The sequence below is a fragment of the Chanos chanos genome, chromosome 6, assembly GCF_902362185.1.
Source record: "Chanos chanos chromosome 6, fChaCha1.1, whole genome shotgun sequence".
In the NCBI taxonomy this organism is placed as follows: Eukaryota; Metazoa; Chordata; class Actinopteri; order Gonorynchiformes; family Chanidae; genus Chanos; species Chanos chanos.
In genome coordinates, this window is record NC_044500.1 from 21,739,582 (window position 1) to 21,759,823 (window position 20,242).

At 40.5% G+C, this 20,242-nt stretch overlaps 1 protein-coding gene across 2 annotated transcripts in view; it reads right to left on the bottom strand.

Annotated features, from left to right (window-relative positions):
• Positions 1–210: 210 nt before the first annotated feature.
• Positions 211–20,242, bottom strand: part of arfip2a (ADP-ribosylation factor interacting protein 2a) — a 37,243-nt gene continuing 17,211 nt past the window's right edge. The window contains exons 3-7 of one of the 2 annotated variants that reach the window (XM_030777714.1): positions 2,657–2,727; positions 2,182–2,403; positions 1,904–2,061; positions 741–915; positions 211–366 (exon numbers count right to left, since the gene is read on the bottom strand). In XM_030777714.1, coding sequence (XP_030633574.1) covers positions 211–366; positions 741–915; positions 1,904–2,061; positions 2,182–2,403; positions 2,657–2,727 — 782 coding nt within the window. Of the gene's footprint in view, positions 367–740; positions 916–1,903; positions 2,062–2,181; positions 2,404–2,656; positions 2,773–20,242 lie in introns of both variants that reach the window. The other variant, XM_030777713.1, reaches the window with a different exon arrangement.

Consider the following 20,242-nt stretch of genomic DNA (forward strand, 5'->3'; position numbering starts at 1 on the left):
GACCAGAAATGGGAGGAACAGAAAAGACAGGAATCTTTTTCCTCCTCATCATTTCATTTAATCACTAGCCAAAACTCAACCTCCCACTGGTTTTGTACGTACAAATATATTTTTCCCATTTCTTCCTTTATCTTTCTTTCCATCCATCCATCCATGTATCATCCATCTGTTTCTGTGTAATCTTGTGTGTCCACTACATTAAGAGTGGAGTCACTGTTCCTCCAGCCATGAGGGTTTATCAGAGCCAGGGGGCTTGAGCTTCACGTTGAACTGTATGAGGGTCTGCTCCAGTTGCTGCTGGTTTCCAGCAAAGTACGCTGAGATGGCATTATGGAAGAGCAGCAGCTGCTTGTGCATCACCTTCACCTGCAAACCATGGCACAGTTTAACACTTCATAAAAAAAAAAAAAAAAAAAAAAAGACTACACAGTTAACACTTTATCAAAGAATCCAAAACAAAACACAACACAGTTTAACACTGTCAGAAAAAAACAAAACAAAAAACAACAGTACAGTTTAACACAAAAAACAAACAAACAAAAAAAAACAATGACACAGTTTGAATCTCTGTCAAAAAACAACAGCATAGTTTAATACTCTGACACAAAACAAGTCTAAAGCAAAAAACAAATAATGCTTACTACTAAGAGCAGGATTTTAAAAAAACGTAACTTTTTTAAAAAATTAACTCCAAAACCAGATAAGTGAAAAACACCAGATGGGGTCTTTCACTCACTCACCTTATTCTCCTCCAGGAACTTGAGTTTGATGGTGACATCACTCCGTAAACGCTCATATTTGTCTTTATGGATGTGGTACTGCTGCTGGGCCATGTCTATACGCATCATTGTTGTGCCGTCTCTCGGGCCTGCACTCAGCTCCTCCAGATCAGTCCTATATGCATCAAACTCCAGCCTGGGAAAACACAGGGGATGCTCAGACTGAAACCTCCACACCAAGACTCCTTCTACAGCACAACACATCTCACTGTCTGTTGCTATCAATCAATGACTGTCTGTCTCTCCAGCATAGAACACGTCACTGTCTCTTTCTACAGTATAGAACACATCACTGTCTGTTTCTACAGCATAGAACACATCACTGTGTGTTTCTACAGCATAGAACACATCACTGTCTGTTTTTACAGTGTAGAACACATCACTGTGTGTTTCTACAGCATAGGACACATCACTGTGTGTTTCTACAGCATAGAACACATCACTGTCTGTTTTTACAGTATAGAACACATCACTGTCTGTTTCTACAGCATGGCAGAAGTCACTGAGTCTATGGCATGGAAAACTTATTACAGGTTTACTCTGCTAAGGGATACACACACACATACATACATGCACACACACACAATAAAGAAAACATAATGATTATCAATTAACATTTCACAAGCATGTTTCTAGATGACCCAATCACAATGGACTGACAACAAGGCTTTGTGGAGGGACTCGTGTAAGGACAATTTAATGTTCTTTCTAATGTGTCCTCACACAGATATATATTTACTTACTATGACTTTACCCTGCATTTTCACATGTGAATATATTTATGTCTTCTAGTAACCTTACTGTTCATTCTCACATGTGAATATATTTACTTTATGTCTTATATTAACCTTACAGTTCATTCTCACATGTGAATATATTTACGTCTTTTAGTAACCTGACCGTTCATTCTTATTTGTGAATATATTTATGTCTTCTAGTAACCTTACTGTTCATTCTTATTTGTGAATATATTTATGCCTCATATTAACCTTACTGTTCATTCTCACATGTGAGTATATTTTTGTCTTCTAGTAACCTTACTGTTCATTCTCATATATGGATATAACTATGTCTTACAGTCCATTCCCATATGTGAATATATTAAAGTCTTATGAGGGCTTTACCGTGCATTCTCATACAGCTTGATGGTCATCAGAGTATCCTCCATGGTTTTGTTGACTAGTGTGTTGACGCTGGAAACAAAGAAGTTAATGGCTCCCAGTAATGTCTCCCCATTCTTGCATAGTAATTTTTGTGTTTCCGCATTGTAGCCAAACTCATCCTGGGGAGATTTAAATTCAGTTAAAATCATTCAGCACATCATATTCAAAACTAGCATGAACAGTATATTCAAAACCAGCATGATCCAAACCTGTCTGAGTTTTTCTTAGCATGTATGTACCTGGAGTTCTGGAGACTTTTGACTGAGGTCGGTGAAAAGGTCTCCAAGGGCATGCTGTGTCTGGACCACGTTGTAGAAGTGGTTGGTGAGCACTCGTGCTAGTCTGAGGATCTGCTCATACTTCTGCTTGGTGTCGCGCAGAAGGTCGATCTGAGCCTCCAGCTCCAGGTCCACGGTACGAGAACCACGCCCAAAACGCTCCGAGAACATCTGCTTCGTGCACTGGCGTTTGGAGAAGGAAGAGGAAAAATAAAAACATATGGACCATAGACAGTCAGAGGAGATATCTGAAAGGGGAGAGCACTTGACTGATAACAACAATCAAGTATGGAGCCAGTGATATGAAACTGAAAAAGTGAGATGACTGGAATGAAGGTGGATACACCAGTGAGAAAGCATGGAATGGACAGAAATAGAGAGGCACATGGCAATGAAAGAGGACAGAGACAACAAGACATATAAGGTCTGTCTGTACCTTGTAGGTGTTGATGCTCCATTTCTTCATGGTGTCAAACTTCTCCACAGCGATGCCTCGTGTCATCTCCTCTGATGTCATTGATGGGTTACTGTTACTGTGATGCATGCTGCTGGCTAACAGGAAGAATAAACAGCATGGTCAGTTCTCTCATAGCATAATCAGTCCTTTTACCTAGCAGTCAATTCTCTTATAGCACAATCCATTCTCTCACAGCACAATCCATTCTCTTACAGCACAGTCAATCCCTTTGCCAAGCAGTTCTCTTGTAGTTCTCTTATCAGTACTCCTTGGTTATCAAATTAATCTATATCTGATACAGCCTAGAACTCCTAGGACCTTGTATATTAACTCTTTTATACTGTAAACAAATCACTGTATACTGTAAATACAGTCTGCCCACCACATTCAGGGGGGATTGGGGCGCAGGACCCCCACGAAAGTGGAAAAACCTTGAATATCTCTAGACCCCTCCAAACCTTAACTCTTGATACTGCTGACCATATCTAACACCCACAAAAAAAGTAAAACAATACACTGTACTGCATTTATGACTTAATAAACTTTTCTTTAGTTTTCTTTACATTTTCTAGTCTATGTGCGTCTTCTGTGATTTTCCGCAGCAGGCCACAAAACTAAAATAAAATTCCCATTTAATTATCGATGGAAGACTCTCGAATAATCGAATCCACACAAATTTGCGAAAATTTGCGAAAGTCAAGTTTCAACTTTAATTGTATAGATCATTGAATCCGTTTACCCTGGACTGATTCTACTCTGTAAATGTCTACTTTATGTGCTAGCCAGAGGAGGATGGACTCCCCCTGTTGAGTCTTGGTTCCTCCAAAGGTTTCTTCCTCCTATTCACTTCAGTCGGGAGTTTTTCCTTGCCACTGTTGCCTTGGTCTTGCGCACTGGGGGTTTAGGCACTGATCGCTGTGAAGCTGCTTTGAGACAATTTTGATTGTAAGAAGCGCTATACAAATAAACTTGAAACTTCAACTCATAGTCCATTTTCACACAGCACTGTCCATTCTCTTAAAGTATAGTCAGTTCTCTTACAGCACAGTGAATTCTCTAACAATACAGTCTACTCTCCTACAACAGTAAGTTGTCTTACAGCATAGACCATTCTCTTATAGCACAGTCCGTTCTCTTACAACACAGAAGGGCCGCTTGATTATGGCAAAAATCATAATCATGGTTATTTTGGTCAATACTAAAATCGTGATTATTTAACACAGTTACTCATTGACTTTGGAAAATCATGCATTTTTTGAACTTCTAAAAAACACTGGTCCTTTTAACAGTGGATTTTCTTGAATTTTACATATAATTCAACTGAAAAAGAAAAAAGAAGAGATAAACAAATAAAGTAAATAATAAATAACAAATATACACATATACCAGGGTTTCTACTAGGAATTTTTCTCTCTGGTCGAATCTCTGGAAACAATTTATTTTACCTGACAAATTTGAAACTTACCGGTCACGTTTTGGTAGCAGTCTATGTTACAAATGCAAAGAGAATGCACACCTAGGTTGACGAAAGAATGACAATGACCTCAAATAAGTTGACTATTTAATGAACAGTAATGATTCAGCAAAACAGTAACGATTAAGCAGAACCTTAACATTAGCTGCTAAAATGCTATTATGAAACATCTGTAACCTGTAACATCTGTAGCTTGTTTAACACTAGAAGCGCTGTGCCGGTTTGACCTAAATATACCTAGAATTGCTGAGCGCTGGTCATTTGACTGCTGCGGCTTCCTCCTAGTAGCACCATGCTGGTTTTACCTACTTATAGTGCAGCTAGGTGGTCAAAAGACCACCGAGTCTTCAGACAAGGACTTTGTTACTGACACATAATGATCGCTAGATGGTGCTTCTTGCACAAAGCAAATAGTTTGCTTATAAGATCAACTTGCGTTCAGCCAATGTGTCATTCATTTCCGTGTTGATAGTCTGTGATTATTTCATTAGAATGTTTATGTTCAGCCCTTCCATCATTCAGCATAATATTTTGATTATGTATTTATTTATTTACAAAGGCAGAAATTCCAGAAGTCTTGATAAACTCGAACTTTTTCGTAGTATTTTTTTTTAATATTTAGTCTTCTGCCTTGGAAAATTAATTTATTATAAGGAGCATCATACACGTTGCGAGTTAGACTGCAGTTGGTCAGTTGGTCGGTAAATGCGTAGCCCGACTTCAGCAACATTCAGTTGTCGGCTGACAATGATCACGTTGTTGTCCCTAGTCATTCATTTATTGTAAGGATACGATCCAAGTAGTGCAAAAAATGAGACAATTGTGATTGTAAATTAACTATTGTTGCGACAGATTACAGATTTGGACATTCTAATTGTTGGGCGACATGTCGGGTGATGGAATAGGCTATAAACCGGGCTTTATGCTTATTGAATATAACCTTTTGGAATGACAAGACAGACAGTGATTGATTGAGAGTTGCAATTTGTCTAAAATGGAACTTACGTAAGTTTAGAGTGAGAGTGTTTTGGGTGGCACTGAAGAAGGCTAAAGTGTTTTAGTTCCGAACTCGTCTTTCTCTGTGAAATTACTGCAGGATGTATTTGAAACGAGGACATTTTATTCTCCGAAAGGGGGAAGTAGTGTAAGAATTGAGAATGGGTCTATTTCTAAATTTTGCCCATCACTGACCAGCTTACATTTCCCATACTGCCTTGTTTTGGAGTCGGGGGAGTTGGGAGAACAAGGGGGCTGCTGGGATGTTTTCAGAATGTGAGAGTGCTTTGGATGGCGCTGGATAAGTGAAGCGTTTCAGATCCAAACTCGTCTGTATCCGTGAAATTATTGCTCACACCACATAATAACACCTGAGGATTCAAGGTTTACACTTGCATTTGAATAAATCAATTATCTACCACAACTAACAGATAATAGACAGTGAACATTTGGCTTACCAAAACATATCTTCCAGAAATGTAAGTTTTGTTCCCTGAACATCTGCCGACTTGATACAGTAAGGAAATAGTCTCTATCAGTTTCTTTGCACCACTGTCAACTGCAGCTGTCTGCATTGTGCTTGTAATGACCATGTCATGAATCATTTGATTTGCTGACCAACTCAAGTTCCCTACAATATACTAAACTGTGCTCACGATGCATACATCGCTCTATTCAACATTTCAGCTTTGGTGCATTCTTGGAGCATTTACCACAGATAAAGCGCTTACATGTCTGGCAGATGTCACAAGTTTTGTTCCCTGAACATCTGCCATTTGACACTGTCTCCTTTCACAGGCATAGGAAAGAGTTTCGGCAAAAGTCGCTTACATGCTATTGCCACCGCTACCTTTCTCTGTTGCGCATACCATGCTATTGCTACCATTCTCTGTTGCGCATACAGCTCCTTCACCAGCTCGAGAATAAATTTCCTTCTGCTTATGGTAACGTTCATGCACTGTTTGTACATGCAGCCAGGTCTAAGAGGTTTTAAAACACAGCTACAGGCCAATGGCAGCTGCCTCCCTACCGAATACAGCCGTGCCATTTGATCCATAACTTTAGTGCTGTTGTAGTGGAAATTGTTCGGGCAGTTTCTTTGCGGCATCATCAGTTGAAACTGTAAGATGCATTGTGCTACGTCTTGTGATGAAGTAATGCCAATAGATGGCGTTCTAACAAAAAGTGGTAGCAGAAATGCCAGGCATAAAAGGAAATCAAGCAGTTGTAGCAGTTCCAGCAGTTTCTGTGTGTATGGCTTTCCTGAGTAGTATGCTTGAAATAAAGCTGTGTCGTTTGACTAAAGTGGCTGCCTCTGTATTGGCATCACAAAACGTGATGTCAGAAGTTTGGACCAACATCACACGCCTACATTGACTGAACAAGCAACAGGTGAGCAAGTTTGACAGGCTTAGATATCCATAACCGGCAAATTGCTCTCGACCACAAACCCACAAGCAATCAGCTCAAGGATGGCATATCACATTTTTGTCCCCGAGGCCATGGACGAATGGTGATGCATACAACAATTAGATGCTCTTTCATGCACAGTGGGAAAACTAGACAAAAAGGATAGAAACATTATGACTTGCCACACTTTTATCGGTGATGGGAAAGGAATGCCACCAACTCCAACATTACCTACATATGCTGACAGCAGATCAGGATGACCTGACAAAAATTCTGGATGAATTGCAAAAGCATTTTGAACTGACCAGTAATGTGATTAATGAAAGGTTTGTGTTTAATGACTGCGAACAAAGCCAGTGTGGGACGGCAGAACAATATGTGGCCAAACTAAGAAAGTTAGTGGACACGTGATTTTGGCGAACTGAGAGAAGATTTAATCTGTGATAGATTAGTTTATACGCATGAAGGATTTAGGGCGCACAAGCATGCCTGTTATGGGAACCAAAACTCACACTGATCAAAGCTATTGACATATGTCATGCAAGCGAACAAGCACAAAGTGACAAACCACTTAACTATGACCCCCACCACATCCTAAAATGCCAGCTAGATACAGGTTCCACTGTCAATGTAACTGGTTTTCGTACTCTCAAACACCTAATTCATGGCAACTCACCTTTACTACCCAGCAAAGCCACACTGAAGTTGTATGATGGCACACTTATAATTTTTTTTTTTTTTTTTTTATTTGAAAACAGGATAACAAAAATACAAAGTACAACAATACTTCACAAGACAAAACAAACAAACTACAAACTAACAAACAATAAACAAAAAAAACAAAACAAAAAAAACCCAATAACAACAACAAGATCAACCACAAATAAAGTCAAAAAGGAAGAGAAGGGGAAAGAAAACAAGATGGAAGAAAAAAAAAAGAGGGGGAAGGAAAAAAAAATTAACAACCAAATAAATAAGATAAATACATCATTCTTTGTATATATGTATTTATGTATGAAGGTTGAACAACAAAACATAAAAGACTGACAAGACATGATGGGGCAAGACAGACAAGACTAGACAATCCGGGCTGGTGGGACAAACTGCACACTGTGTTAGGAGGAGAAAATAAATAAAAGTTGAAATGGTACACTTATAAGACCAAAGGGGAATGTGATCTCAAAGCTGAACATGATGGCTCCACACACATCTTGAAATTCAAGTGATGGAGACATCACAAACTCCTTTGCTCTCAGCTGAAACCTGTCAGAGGACTCAACCTACTCCAAATAAGCAACAACCAGGTGGTAAACAGTGTTGATGCTGGAAAAGCCGCAACGTGGGACACACTAGGTAGAACAGAACTCATATCCAACTATGAAGATGTGTTTGATGGCCTTTGGCTGCCTCCAGGAGAGCTCCACCTAAAGGTTGATTCCTCTGTTCTGCTGTACAGCAGCTGCCCAGGCGGATCCCTATTCCCATTAACACTAGAAGCGCCGTGCCGGTTTGACCTACTTATACCTTGAAGCGAACGAGTGCCGGTCATTTGACCGCTGTGACTACCCTACTAGGAGCGCAGTTGCTGGTTTTTACCTACTTATAGCGCAGCTAGGTGGTCAAAGACCGCCGAGTCATTAGACAAGGGGACACTGTTAATGACACATAATGATCGCTAGATGGTGCTTCTTTGCACAAAGCAAATAGTTTGCTTACAAGATCAACTCGCGTTCAAGCCAATGTATCATTCATTTCAGTGTTAATAGTCGGTTATTGTTTCCATTAGAGCGTTTGTTGTCCAGCCCTTCCATCATTCATTCAACATATGTGTTTTGATTACTTATTTGTGGCAACCGTGTTTCCAAAGCATAAACTCCTGAAGAAGTCTTGATCAAATTCGACTGAGAAAACCATCTGAACAAGACTAGTTCAGGCAACTTTTTCATTAATGGCCATTTACTGTGTGAAACGACACAGTAACAACTTGATAGGGAACAGTTGTTCATCTACAGTTATGTTCTCACTAGGTGTGTAAGAAGCAATACTTTATCGAAAATCTAATATCGAAAATTTATCTGTCACAAGGTGGGCACTCTGATGATGACTCTGATGACACACGGTTCAAGTAGGCTAGTGCAAAAATTAGTGACAATTGATACACCCATGTAGGCCTACATGAAACAAAAATGCACTTCATAGTTATTAAATTATTGTCGTCATTTTTGCACATTATGCAATATTAATTTATGACTCTTATAACTCTCGATAGATATATATATAAAACCCTGATATATGTATATAAAGACAGAAAACTAGTACGAGCGAAACCTTGCGACATCTGCTGAGAGAAAAGAGAATTGCAGCCTTGAAAGGCAGGAAACAATATGGCCAAACGCGAGGCTGATGGCAATTTCACAGAAATAGGAGCAAAATAGCTTTAAATTAGCTTGTACCGGGGTGATATTGAAAATTTAAGGATGCTGGGTGATAAAACGCACAAATCTAGGAAAAGTCATGAAAGGAGGGTCCTGAAATTTGACTGAGTACAAAGATTTTATTTTTTTGGGGGTCACTGCGGTCAGATGACCGCCGTTCGGCGCTTCTAGGTATAAGTAGGTCAAACCAGCACGGCGCTTCTAGTAAGATGTCACAGCGGTCAAATGACCGGTGCTCGGCGCTTCAAGTGTTAAAGCAAAAGTAGCAAAAGCAATACAAGATATGGAACAATGGGGGATTATAAAAAAAGTCAGACAATCAACACTATTGATCAACAACATGGTGGTTGTGGAAAAGAATGACAAGTTGCGTGTCTGTATTGACCCCAGGCCATTGAACAAGGCTCTACTCAGATCACACTACCCCGATGCCAAAAATAGAGGAGATCTTACCTGAAATAGTGAATGCAAAAGTATTCTCAGTCCTAGACGCAAAAGATGGCTACTGGCAAATAAAGTCGGACAAGACAAGCAGCTATCTCACCACATTCTGGACACCTCTAGGCCGAAACAAATGGCTCAGAATGCCATTTGGAATCAAGCCAGCAGCTGAAGAATATCAGAGGAGACAGCATGAGGTGTAACAAGGCCTCAGAGGTGTAACCGTAATTGCAGATGACATTCTTTTCTATGGGTGTGGTGAGACCACAGAGGACGCAATGGCGGATCACAACAAAAACATAGCAGCCCTCCGACAAAGGGCTGGGGCAGTGAGTCTAAAGCTAGACAAAAGGAAACTCAGGCTGAAGTGTCCCACTGTGACATACATGGGGCACCTACTCACAACAGAGGGCTTACACCCTGACCAAGACAAAGTAGCCACTATCCAGAACATGTAAATAGCATATGATATGGAAATCTCAAGCGGCTGCTTGGATTTGTTAGCTATCTTCCAAATTCCGCCCCACCTATCAGATGTTGTGTGAGCCACTCAGCGTGTGACTGACAAAGACGTTGCATAGACTTAGCTTCCACAGCATGATGCGGCCCTGAATAATATCAAAGATGTAGTCACACGCCACCCTGTCCTCAAATACTACAATCTCAATGAAGAAGCCACTCTTCAGTGTGACGCCAGTGAGAAAGGCGGAGCAGCCCTTCTGCACAAAGGACATCCTGTTGCATTTGCCTTCAGGACGCTGACCCAAACAGAGCAGAGGTATGAGCAAATAGAAAAAGAATGCCTGCTATTGTTTTTGCATGTCACAAATTTGACCAGCACCTGTATGGCAGAGACCACATAACCATCCTGAGCGATCACAAGCCCCTTGAAACAATTTTCAAAAAACCATTGCTCATGGAACCCAAGAGACTACAACAAATGTTGCTCAGATTACAATGATACCAGCTACACCCTCTGTATAGACTGGGCAAAGAACTACAAGCACACACGACACACTCACAAATGCTGATACCATCCTCAGTGTATGCCTTGGGTCTGACCTCAGAAGACCTAGAACACATAAACCATAGCAGCAGCATCAAATGGGGCCCAACTGATATAGGATTTTAACACCAATACCAATTTTGATATTTGAGGATTTAAAAATCCGATAATGATATATCGGCCGATCATTCTTTTTAATCTATTTATTTATTTATTATTATTATTTTTTTTTAGAAAAACATACCATAAACAAAGATTTTTCCCTAATATTTGTTATGTGTATATTATTTAAGAGTCCTCCACCAAGATAACATGACACAATGCAGTTTAAAATAAACTTGTTTTATTGTCAAAGAGAACAAAAATACAACAAAATAAAGTTTTGATAAATAAGAGTCCAAGGTATAAAAATACAAAACAGGTTAAAAAAATCAAATCCATTATAAACTATAGATTACTACTACTAATGCACATTAAAGGAAATGGTGTATGTGTTGTGTGTGTTGCATGGGCCTGCCATATGAACATCAAAGAGAAACTATGAAAAAAATAAAATAAAAATCAAGCACAAATATATAATCCTTGAGAACAATATGGGTGAAATGGCCATTGAGTAGGACTAGTCTGCATCAGATTGTTCTCCCCTTCCTTTTTATCCATGATGGAAAACTTGTGCATGGAAAGATGTCACTATCCCCACAATCCCTATCAATGCTGCTTGCTCTGGGTCATTGATAAACTTTGCCATAACAACAGAGACATCTATGCTTATGCAACTGAATTGTCAGCTAAAAGTTTTTTGTCCCCTCTGTCAGTAGGTTAGTTGAGAAACTGAATTCCTACCGACAAATTATTCATATTTTTTAAAAGCAAAATCGTGGAAAAGATTGGGTGGGGACAAACACTGTTTTGAATATTGGATGGGACGTTCAAGATTCAAGATGGCACGGGTGAGAGCAGTTGCTGTCGTGACTGCTCCGCTTAGACTGTGCTTTTTGTTTGTTATTTATGTAGTTTTTTTGAGTTCTTTTACCTCCCCCGTTGCACTAATCACCTTTGACCGCAGCACACTTCTGAACTTTGCAACTGTAACTTCATACCTTTTTTCTGAAGTCACAAGCGATTGCCCCACTTGGCTGAAAGAGACCTCTAGGACGCGGATCCTGACAATAGAAATGAGCCTCTGTGGAAAAGCAGGAAGAGGAAACACAGAGGAAAACGTGCCGGAGTTCCAAACAGACTATGGGCGAGTGCACACCATCCACCCTTGCCCAGTATATTGCTTGCTAATGTTCAATCCTTGGATAACAAGCTGGACAACATCAGGGCCCGGGTCTGCTTCCAAAGGGACATGCGGGACTGCAACATCCTTTGTTTTACAGAGACATGGGTCTCCCCTGCGGTGCTGGATCATGCTGTTCAACCAGCCGATACATTCTCTGTATTTTACATGGATAGGACAAAGGAATCTGGCAAATCTAAAGGTAATGGAGTGCGTTTCATGACCAACAACAACTGGTGTGATCCAAGGAATATTTCTGTTCTGTCGTGCTCCTGCTCACCTAATCTCGAACACATAGCGATCCTCTGTCACCCTCTCTACCTGCCCTGGGAGTTCTCAACGATCATCACTATTGCCATTTATATTCCACCATGGGCGGACATGTACAATGCTCTATTCACATTACATGATACTATCAACAAACTCTATACCAAAACTATGCCAAATACCCAGACGCAGCCCTCATCGTGGCTGGGGACTTTAATAAGGCAAAGATCACCCAGGTTATGCCAAACCTTTTCAACATGTAACATGTCTAACCAGGGGTGGAAATACACTGGACCACTGCTACACTCTGTTCAAAAACAGCTACAATAGCCACCTCCTGTCCCAGCTTTCAGTAAGGCTGACCATGCTGCCATCTTTCTCATACCGAAATACAAACTCAGGCTAAGGCAGGATTGAACCCAGGGCCTCATACATGCAAGCATGTGCTACTACTACTAAGCTACATCCCCCCACCCACTGGAGCTACATCCCCCACACTGGTCTGCCTAATCTAAGGCCACACCACAGGACACGCTGGAGTGACGCTGACTGGGAACATGTTTCCGGGTAAGCTCTGATGACGTCAACATGTTTACAGATGTGGTGATGTGCTTCATATCCAAATTGATAGAGGATATCATTCCCAAGGTAACTGCTACGGTCTTTCCTCACCAGAAACCGCGGGTTGATAAAACTATCCGCGAGGCTCTGAAAGCACACACCGCTGGCTCAGCTCTGGTGACATTTCACAATACAAAGCAGAGTCCTACCAAGCTCAGGCAAGCAGTGAAAGTGGCAAGAGGTGGTACAGGGACAACATGGAGGCTCAACTGTGCGACTGCGACAGCAGACGCATGTCGCAAGTACTTCGGACGATCACAGATTATAGAGGACAAAAACACACTGACATGGGACTCTTCACTGTTGGAAGATTTAAAACATTCTATGCATGCTTCAAGACCAGCAGCGCGAGCGCTACTGTGTTAGCACTGCTAGCATCGCAGCTAACACTAATGCAACTGAACCAGGCAACCTGACTAGTGAGGACTGCCCACTCTATGTCTCAGAGCATGACTTGATGAGAGCTCTGAGATGAGTTAACAGCAGAAGGTAGCCGGCCCTGATGGCATCCCTGGACAGGTGCTAAATCATGTGCTAACCAGCTAACCCCGATGTCACTTGTATTTTCAATCTGTCCCTGGCTCATTCTGTTGTCCCTACATGCTTAAAAACATCCACCATTGTCCCTGTACCCAAGAGAACCAACCCAGCCTCCTTAAATGACTACCGCCCTGTAGCTCTGACCTCTGTAGTGATGAAATGCTTTGAGAGACTCATCAAAGGACTTCATCTGCTCATCTCTGCCCAGCTCATTAGACTCCCTTTAGTTATTCGCCCTACCGTCCAATAGAAGTACTGATGATGCCATCCTCCCATGTCCTCCATTCTACCCTCTCCCACCTGGACGTTGGCAAGGAGAATTATACACACCTGCTGTTCATTGATTTCAGATGGGCGTTTAATACTATAATCCCCCTCTGAGCACTATGACATTCATGCTCGTGACTTGCCAAGGATCACTCAAGGACAGACAGTAAAGGTTCCTCTCCACCCCAACAATCCAACTAGCACATGGGTGCTTGGAATTTGCATTGACCAACTCAGTGCCCACTCATATGTAATGCTGGTGAAAGGCAAGAAATATTGCCAGAACAGGAGAGACATTCATCCAGTGCAGGAACACCTCAGGATAAGCCCTAATGAAAGCCAACCTACCCTAGATGATGGCAGCTGGGACACTAGAGTTGTCTCAGATGTCCCTGCAGACACTACACAATTTTAAGCGAGGGACATAGCCATTCCACCTACCAACCCACCCCTTCAACACACCAAAACCAGATCAAACATTCATAGTTATCTGTATCAGCAAGATATTCCAAAGACTATGTTGTCTAAAAAATAAGCAAACACAAAAACCTGGGTGGGATGGAGATGCAAATTATGTTAGCTTAAACCATACACATTCTCTGTGTTACTAATTTTGAGTAAATACATTTTGTTTCATAAGATTTAAGGTTTAAGTTTAGCAAACAGAGAGTTGTTGTGTTGAACTCTCACTCTGTCAATAGTTATAACTTCTATGGTAAGAATGTAGTCACACTGATCAGGGTTCCAGGCTTCAGTTATATGTAAAAGGAGATGTTGTGATGTAGTAATGCCAACAGATTAGACAAAAACTCAGGATGCATAGATTTTTCTTTGGTTTTGCTTGGTAAGTTGTGAGTCTGACTTTTCCAGCCCTCAGGACCATGGTAGAAAATCTTTCAGTCTGTGCCTGTGTACATGGGTGACATCTGTTGTCTATTTTTATTAATTGAGCCAAAATGGTAGTTTTGTTTGGCAAAAGATTGTTTGCCAATGAAAACAAGTGAAGAAAATTGTCTATCACATTTCCTCCTTTCCCCAGGAAAAGCTCCACCAGACTATCACAATATTGTCCGATTACTTTATTTTAGTGCTGCAATAAAAAGTTATGTCATGACATGAGAATTGAGTCAAACAAAAATGCGTATATTAATTATCCACTTTTCAAAACAAGTTTGAATTTTCCCATTGTAAATTGCTGTAAAATAATGGTATGTCATGACAACTGAGCTTGACATAGTCACTATCACAGTTGTATGATGATTAGTTAGTCCAAGTAGTGCAAAGATTAGAGACTAACTAATAAACGCATGTAGGCCTACATGTAATAAAAATGCACTTGATAGTTGTTAAATTAAGGTAGTGTTGTCATTTTGCACATTGTGTGGAATATATATATATATATATACACACACACACACACACACACACATATACATATATATATATATATATACATATATATATATATATATATATATATATATATATATATATATATATATATATATATATATAAAATCAGTGGAGGTCTCTCTACAACTACAGATGACACAGTGTTTCACCAAAAAAAAAAAACCCTTACGAAAATCATGTGTTTTCTTCCTGTGTCATACACTGTTATTGAAACATGACTGGTAAGCTTCAAATCTGTCTGGTAAAATAAATTCCTTCTGGACACCGGACTGGCAAGGAAAAATCGTAGAGGAAACCCTGAACTAAACATATTGAAGTGACCATTTATCCTAATTTTGTTTCCATATGTAAGCCACAATTGCTGTTGACTAGGGAATCTCTTGATGCTTGTTTGTTGCAAAAATGAGGTCCATCGGAATTTCCAAAATTAAGATCTGGTTTATTGCATGCTTGAAATGTGACAGGTCATTTAACCAGTAAAATAAAATGAAATTAAAGTAGAGGTCAAAAGCTGTGTGCTCCTAGTCAGCCACACCCTCTGCCTCCTCCTTTTCCTATTTAAAGACCTCTTGACCTGTAGAGGGAACATACTCACAGAACAGAAGTGCAAAAGAATTTATTCATTTAAGCATTATAAAAGATCAAATAAATGGCTCCTACACTACCGGCCCCTAACTGTATTTGGTGAACAAAACAATTACAAAATTAATAAAAATAGGAGCCTTGAATTGATGACTCTTAATATTTATAAACAATAAGTATAATGTTGTACAATACCAAACACTTTTGAGTCATCTTGGATGTTGAGGGCTTCTTATTCTTCACCTTCTAACATCAGACACCGTTGGTAATTGGCCTTTCTATCACACTAGTTTGGGTTTTTAATTTTTTACAATGCGTACTTGGCCTTTATGGTCAGAGTAGGCTTCAAGTACTCTCCCCAAAATCCATGATCTTCTTGGTGAAGCTGGATCTACCACCCAAACAATATCACCACATCAAAAGTTCCTTTTTGTTTTGTTCCACCTTTGGCGCTCCTGGAGAAGTGGCAGGTATTCTAGTGTCCAGCGTCTCCAAAACAGGTTGGCCAAGTATTGTACTTGCCTCCAGCAGCGTCTGGCATACAGATCACTTTTGTCAAAGACACCAGATGGGAGAATGGGTTTAGCTTTGAGGAGCAAAAGATCATTAGGTGTTAGTGCATGTAAATCTTGTGGGTCATCTGAAACCATCGTTAGAGGGCGACTGTTTAAAATAGCCTCCACTTCACATAAAACCATGTGGAGTCCCTCCTCGTCCAAGGTTTATTGTTTCAGAATAGAACAGAGCACTTGCCTTATGGACCTGATGAGCCTTTCCATATGCCTCATGATGGGATGCGTCTGGTGGGTTAAAGGTCCACTGTATGCCTCGTTCTATGAACGTTCTTTGAATTTTATCCTGATTCATTGTGGAGAATGCATCTTTAAGTTCTCTTTTTGCTCCAACAAAATTTGTTCTATTGTCAGATCTGATATATTTCACCTGCCCTCTGCAAACAAACCATCTCAAGGAACTGATACACGAGCTGGTGTCTAGAGAGCTGGCTACTTCGATGTGTATTGCTCTGCTTGTTAAACATGTGAATAGTACACCATACCTTTTCAGAAGAATTCTTCCTCGTTTAATTTCAGTTGGTCCGAAACAGTCTACTCCAGTGTTGGCGAATGGAGGCAAGTCAGGTTGGAGTCTCTCCTGAGGCAAATCAGACATCTTTTGTTCTCCAATTCGGTTCTGTATCTGTCTGCAAACAACACACCTAGACAAATTTTCCTGGCTGCCGAATTCGCATTAATGATCCAATACCTTCTGCGAAGTCCGGACAGCATATGGCTCCTTCCACCATGCCCTGTTGTCTTATATACATGCTGCAGAATGAGTGTGGATATATGTGAGTTCTTTGGGATTATAAGAGGAAATTTTCTTTCCTCCCCTATAACTGTCCTATTCAGCCAACCCCCTACCCTTATCATGCCATCTGGGTCAAGTTTGTAGAGTGCACTTTCCTTCTTCACTTCAGATGTTTTTTGTTGTAAGCATTTTAATTCCTTTGGGAAAAATTGAGATTGGGTATAACGAATTATGGCAACTTCAGCTTTCTTTAAGTCCTCAAGCCTTACTTTTGACCGGTTATGTTTTTTGTGGTGATCGTTTATGTTTTTGTCATACTTCTTGTACCACTTTCTCTTCACTCAGTTTTCTTTTGTACACCAGCCTTTTCAATGTCTCCTTTAGTTTTAAATACAGGGAAACTGTAGTCCTTAGTTTCGTCCAGAAATGTGTTATCAGTCTCTGTGTTGCTGTTTCTTCCTTGGTGCAGATTGTATTTACGTATGTGTTCTTTTTACCTCAGGGTTCATCCTGTGAAAGTTGGAGTTGTGCTTTAAAGTCGACTGGCCATTCTGTTTCTCTGCCCAAAGAATCTCTGGACCATGGAGTCATCTTCTGTGTTTATGAACTTGTCTATGGTTTGACCACTCGTCACATCATCAGCAAGGTTGGATTTAGAATCAACATAGTTCCACTGAGGACAGTCTGTGCGTCTCTGATTGCTGCAACTCGGTTGGCAACAAATGTTTTGTATCTGGCGTGTTCATTCAATATGTATTTTAACACAGACTGGCTATCGGTCCAGAACATGGAATGGTCAAGATGAAGCTATAAACTGGATATGAGTAGCTTATCCACTTTTGTAGCTAAGACAGCAGCAGCAAGTTCCATTCTTGGTATTGTCATTCTTTTGAGGGGTGCTATGCGTCCTTTCCCCAATACAAAGGTGACATAAATGTTGTTGTTATCATTCACAAGCCTCAAACAACTTACAGTTCCATAACCTTGGTGACTGGTGTCTGCAAAATGATGTAATTGTGCATGCACTACTAATCCGAATCCGTTGCACCTTGAGATCTGATGCAGACCAGCTGCCCATTTTAACCATTGCTCACAGATGCACACCTGTTCATCCCAGTCTAAGTTCATCTTACATAGTTCCTGTAGTAAAAGTTTAGCTGTTAATGTGAGGGGGGTCAAGAAGCCAAGGGGGTCATAAATTGAACAGACCATCGATAACATTCCTCTCCTTGTGAGTGGCTGTGGTTTTGGGCACACATTAAACGTGAAATTGTCACTCTCAATGCACCATTGTAGACATAAGTCCCTTTCTGTTGGGAGTTTATCTCTGTCCGGATTTAGTTCCTTCATTTCGTTTGTTCTTTCTTCTACAGGAATGGATGACAGCACCTCTCGGCTGTTAGTGGTCCATTTTGGTAGATAAAAACCTCCTCTATGGCAGACAGCAGTGACATCAGTAATGAGCTGCGTTGCTTTCTCCACAGAGGGTACTGACTTTAATAGATCATCAACATAAAAGTTAGAACTGTGTCTATTACCTCAGGTCTGAAGTGCTCTCTGTTGTCCTCAGCTGTTCTCCTGAGTGCATAAGTTGCACAGCTGGGGGATGAAGTTGCCCCAAAGAAATGAACCGTCATCCTGTGTTCCACAGGAGGTTGCGACACTTCCCCCTCTGGCCACCACAGAAACCTCAGGAAGTCAGTGTCACTGACCTTCGCTTGATGGAACATTGCAGTGATGTCTGCCATCAACCCAACTGGCTCCTGACGGAATCTGTTGAGAACTATGAGGCTGTTGGTTAAATCAGGGCCTTTGAGTAATTCTGCGTGTAACGATTCCCCACAGACAGATGCTCTGCAATCAAAAACCACTGTTAATTTCCGTTTCTTTGGATGGTAAACCCCATGATGGAGCAGGTACCACAATTTTCCATCCTTTCTTGTCAGCTGTCCCTCTGGCACTGTTTTAGCATATCCTTTAGTGATCACATCAGTCATAAACATGACATATTCTTTTTTAAATGCTTGGTTCCTATTGAATTTCATTTTCAGGTTCTTTAAACATTGTTCAGCAATGCAGCGGTTATTGGGAAGTACAGTATCATCCTTTCTGAAAGGTAGTTTTATACTATAGTGTCCATCCACAATTCTGGCTGACTCATCAGCAATCTTCAAAAAATGTTTGTCCTCAGTGGACATGTCCTTTGCTTCCTCGCAAGATCTTTAATTGAAATCAGCATTATACTGAGCTATCAACAGCTCATGCAGATTATGAACAGAGATCCTATTGACTGTATGAGAAGGAATGTCATTACCAGTTCCCGCCCTTAATGGACCATTAACTACCCATCCTAGCAATGTTTTCACTATGTATGGACCTTCTCTGTGGCTATTTATAATTTGCCAGGGCTCTATTGCTTTAGGAGTGTTTGTACCAATCAACAAGTCTATGTCTGCATCAATGGTGAAAATTTTAACATCCTTGAGGTAAGGCCATTTTAACTCAAATTGATTGGGAATATTATTTTTCGTTACAGGAATCTTTGCTTCTGTGTAAACTTCTGGCAGGGTTATAAACACATTGTCATGAAGTCCACTCACTTCCAGACCGGAGATGACATTGGTAGATGCAATTCTCTCTTGGCCCATTGTGCGCAACAGAATGTTTGTCCTTTTCCCTTCTACATTTAATTGGTGCCTTAATTTATCTATACAAAATGTGGCAGAACTGCTAGGGTCAAGGAATGCATATGTTTGAATTATTGTGTTGCGTTTGTTTGATTTTACCTTCACAGGTATGATGGACATGACACCGGTCTCCACCGGCCCCGTTATGGCCACATGCCCCAAGAGAAACTGGCAATGTGCTGTTTTCTGTTTTTGTTTCTTTAGCTGCTTCCTGGCTTTCTGCTCCTTTGTTTTGTTCAACTTTTCCTATTTGCAGTACTGTAGGATGCAGCATTGTGCAAACGGTACATGAATGACGCTGGGTGCAGTCTTTGCTCATGTGACCTGAAATGAGACTTGCAAGACAAATGCCTCTTTCCTTCAAAAATGAGATCTTCTCCTTATGTCGTTTCTTTTTAAACCAAGAACAACTGCTCAATAGATGGTCTCCGGAGCAAAACAGGCAAAATGGTGTGTTATGGATTGTTGAGCCGCTATTCCGCTGTTTGGGAGATGTAGGGTTAATCAATGGTAGCTGCATTGTTTGTAAAGCCTTTATCAGTGAATTTAGATTTCACAGATCTTGTGTGTGTAGGCCTTATGCTTCGAGCTCTAGGTGAAGGATCTTGTATATTGCCAAAAACAGGGTCTGTCAGGATTTTAACTTGTCTTTCAATAAACTCAACTAAGTTTTTGAATTTGGCTCTACTGTTTGTCATTTCTTGAGGTTTACACACTACTACTCTCCATTACTCTCTCTTTTAGATTGGAAGCCAAATCTAGCTCATCCATATAAGCAATTTCCTCCATGGCATTTAAACAACCTCTGAGGTACAGAGCGTATGATTTCAGGGTTT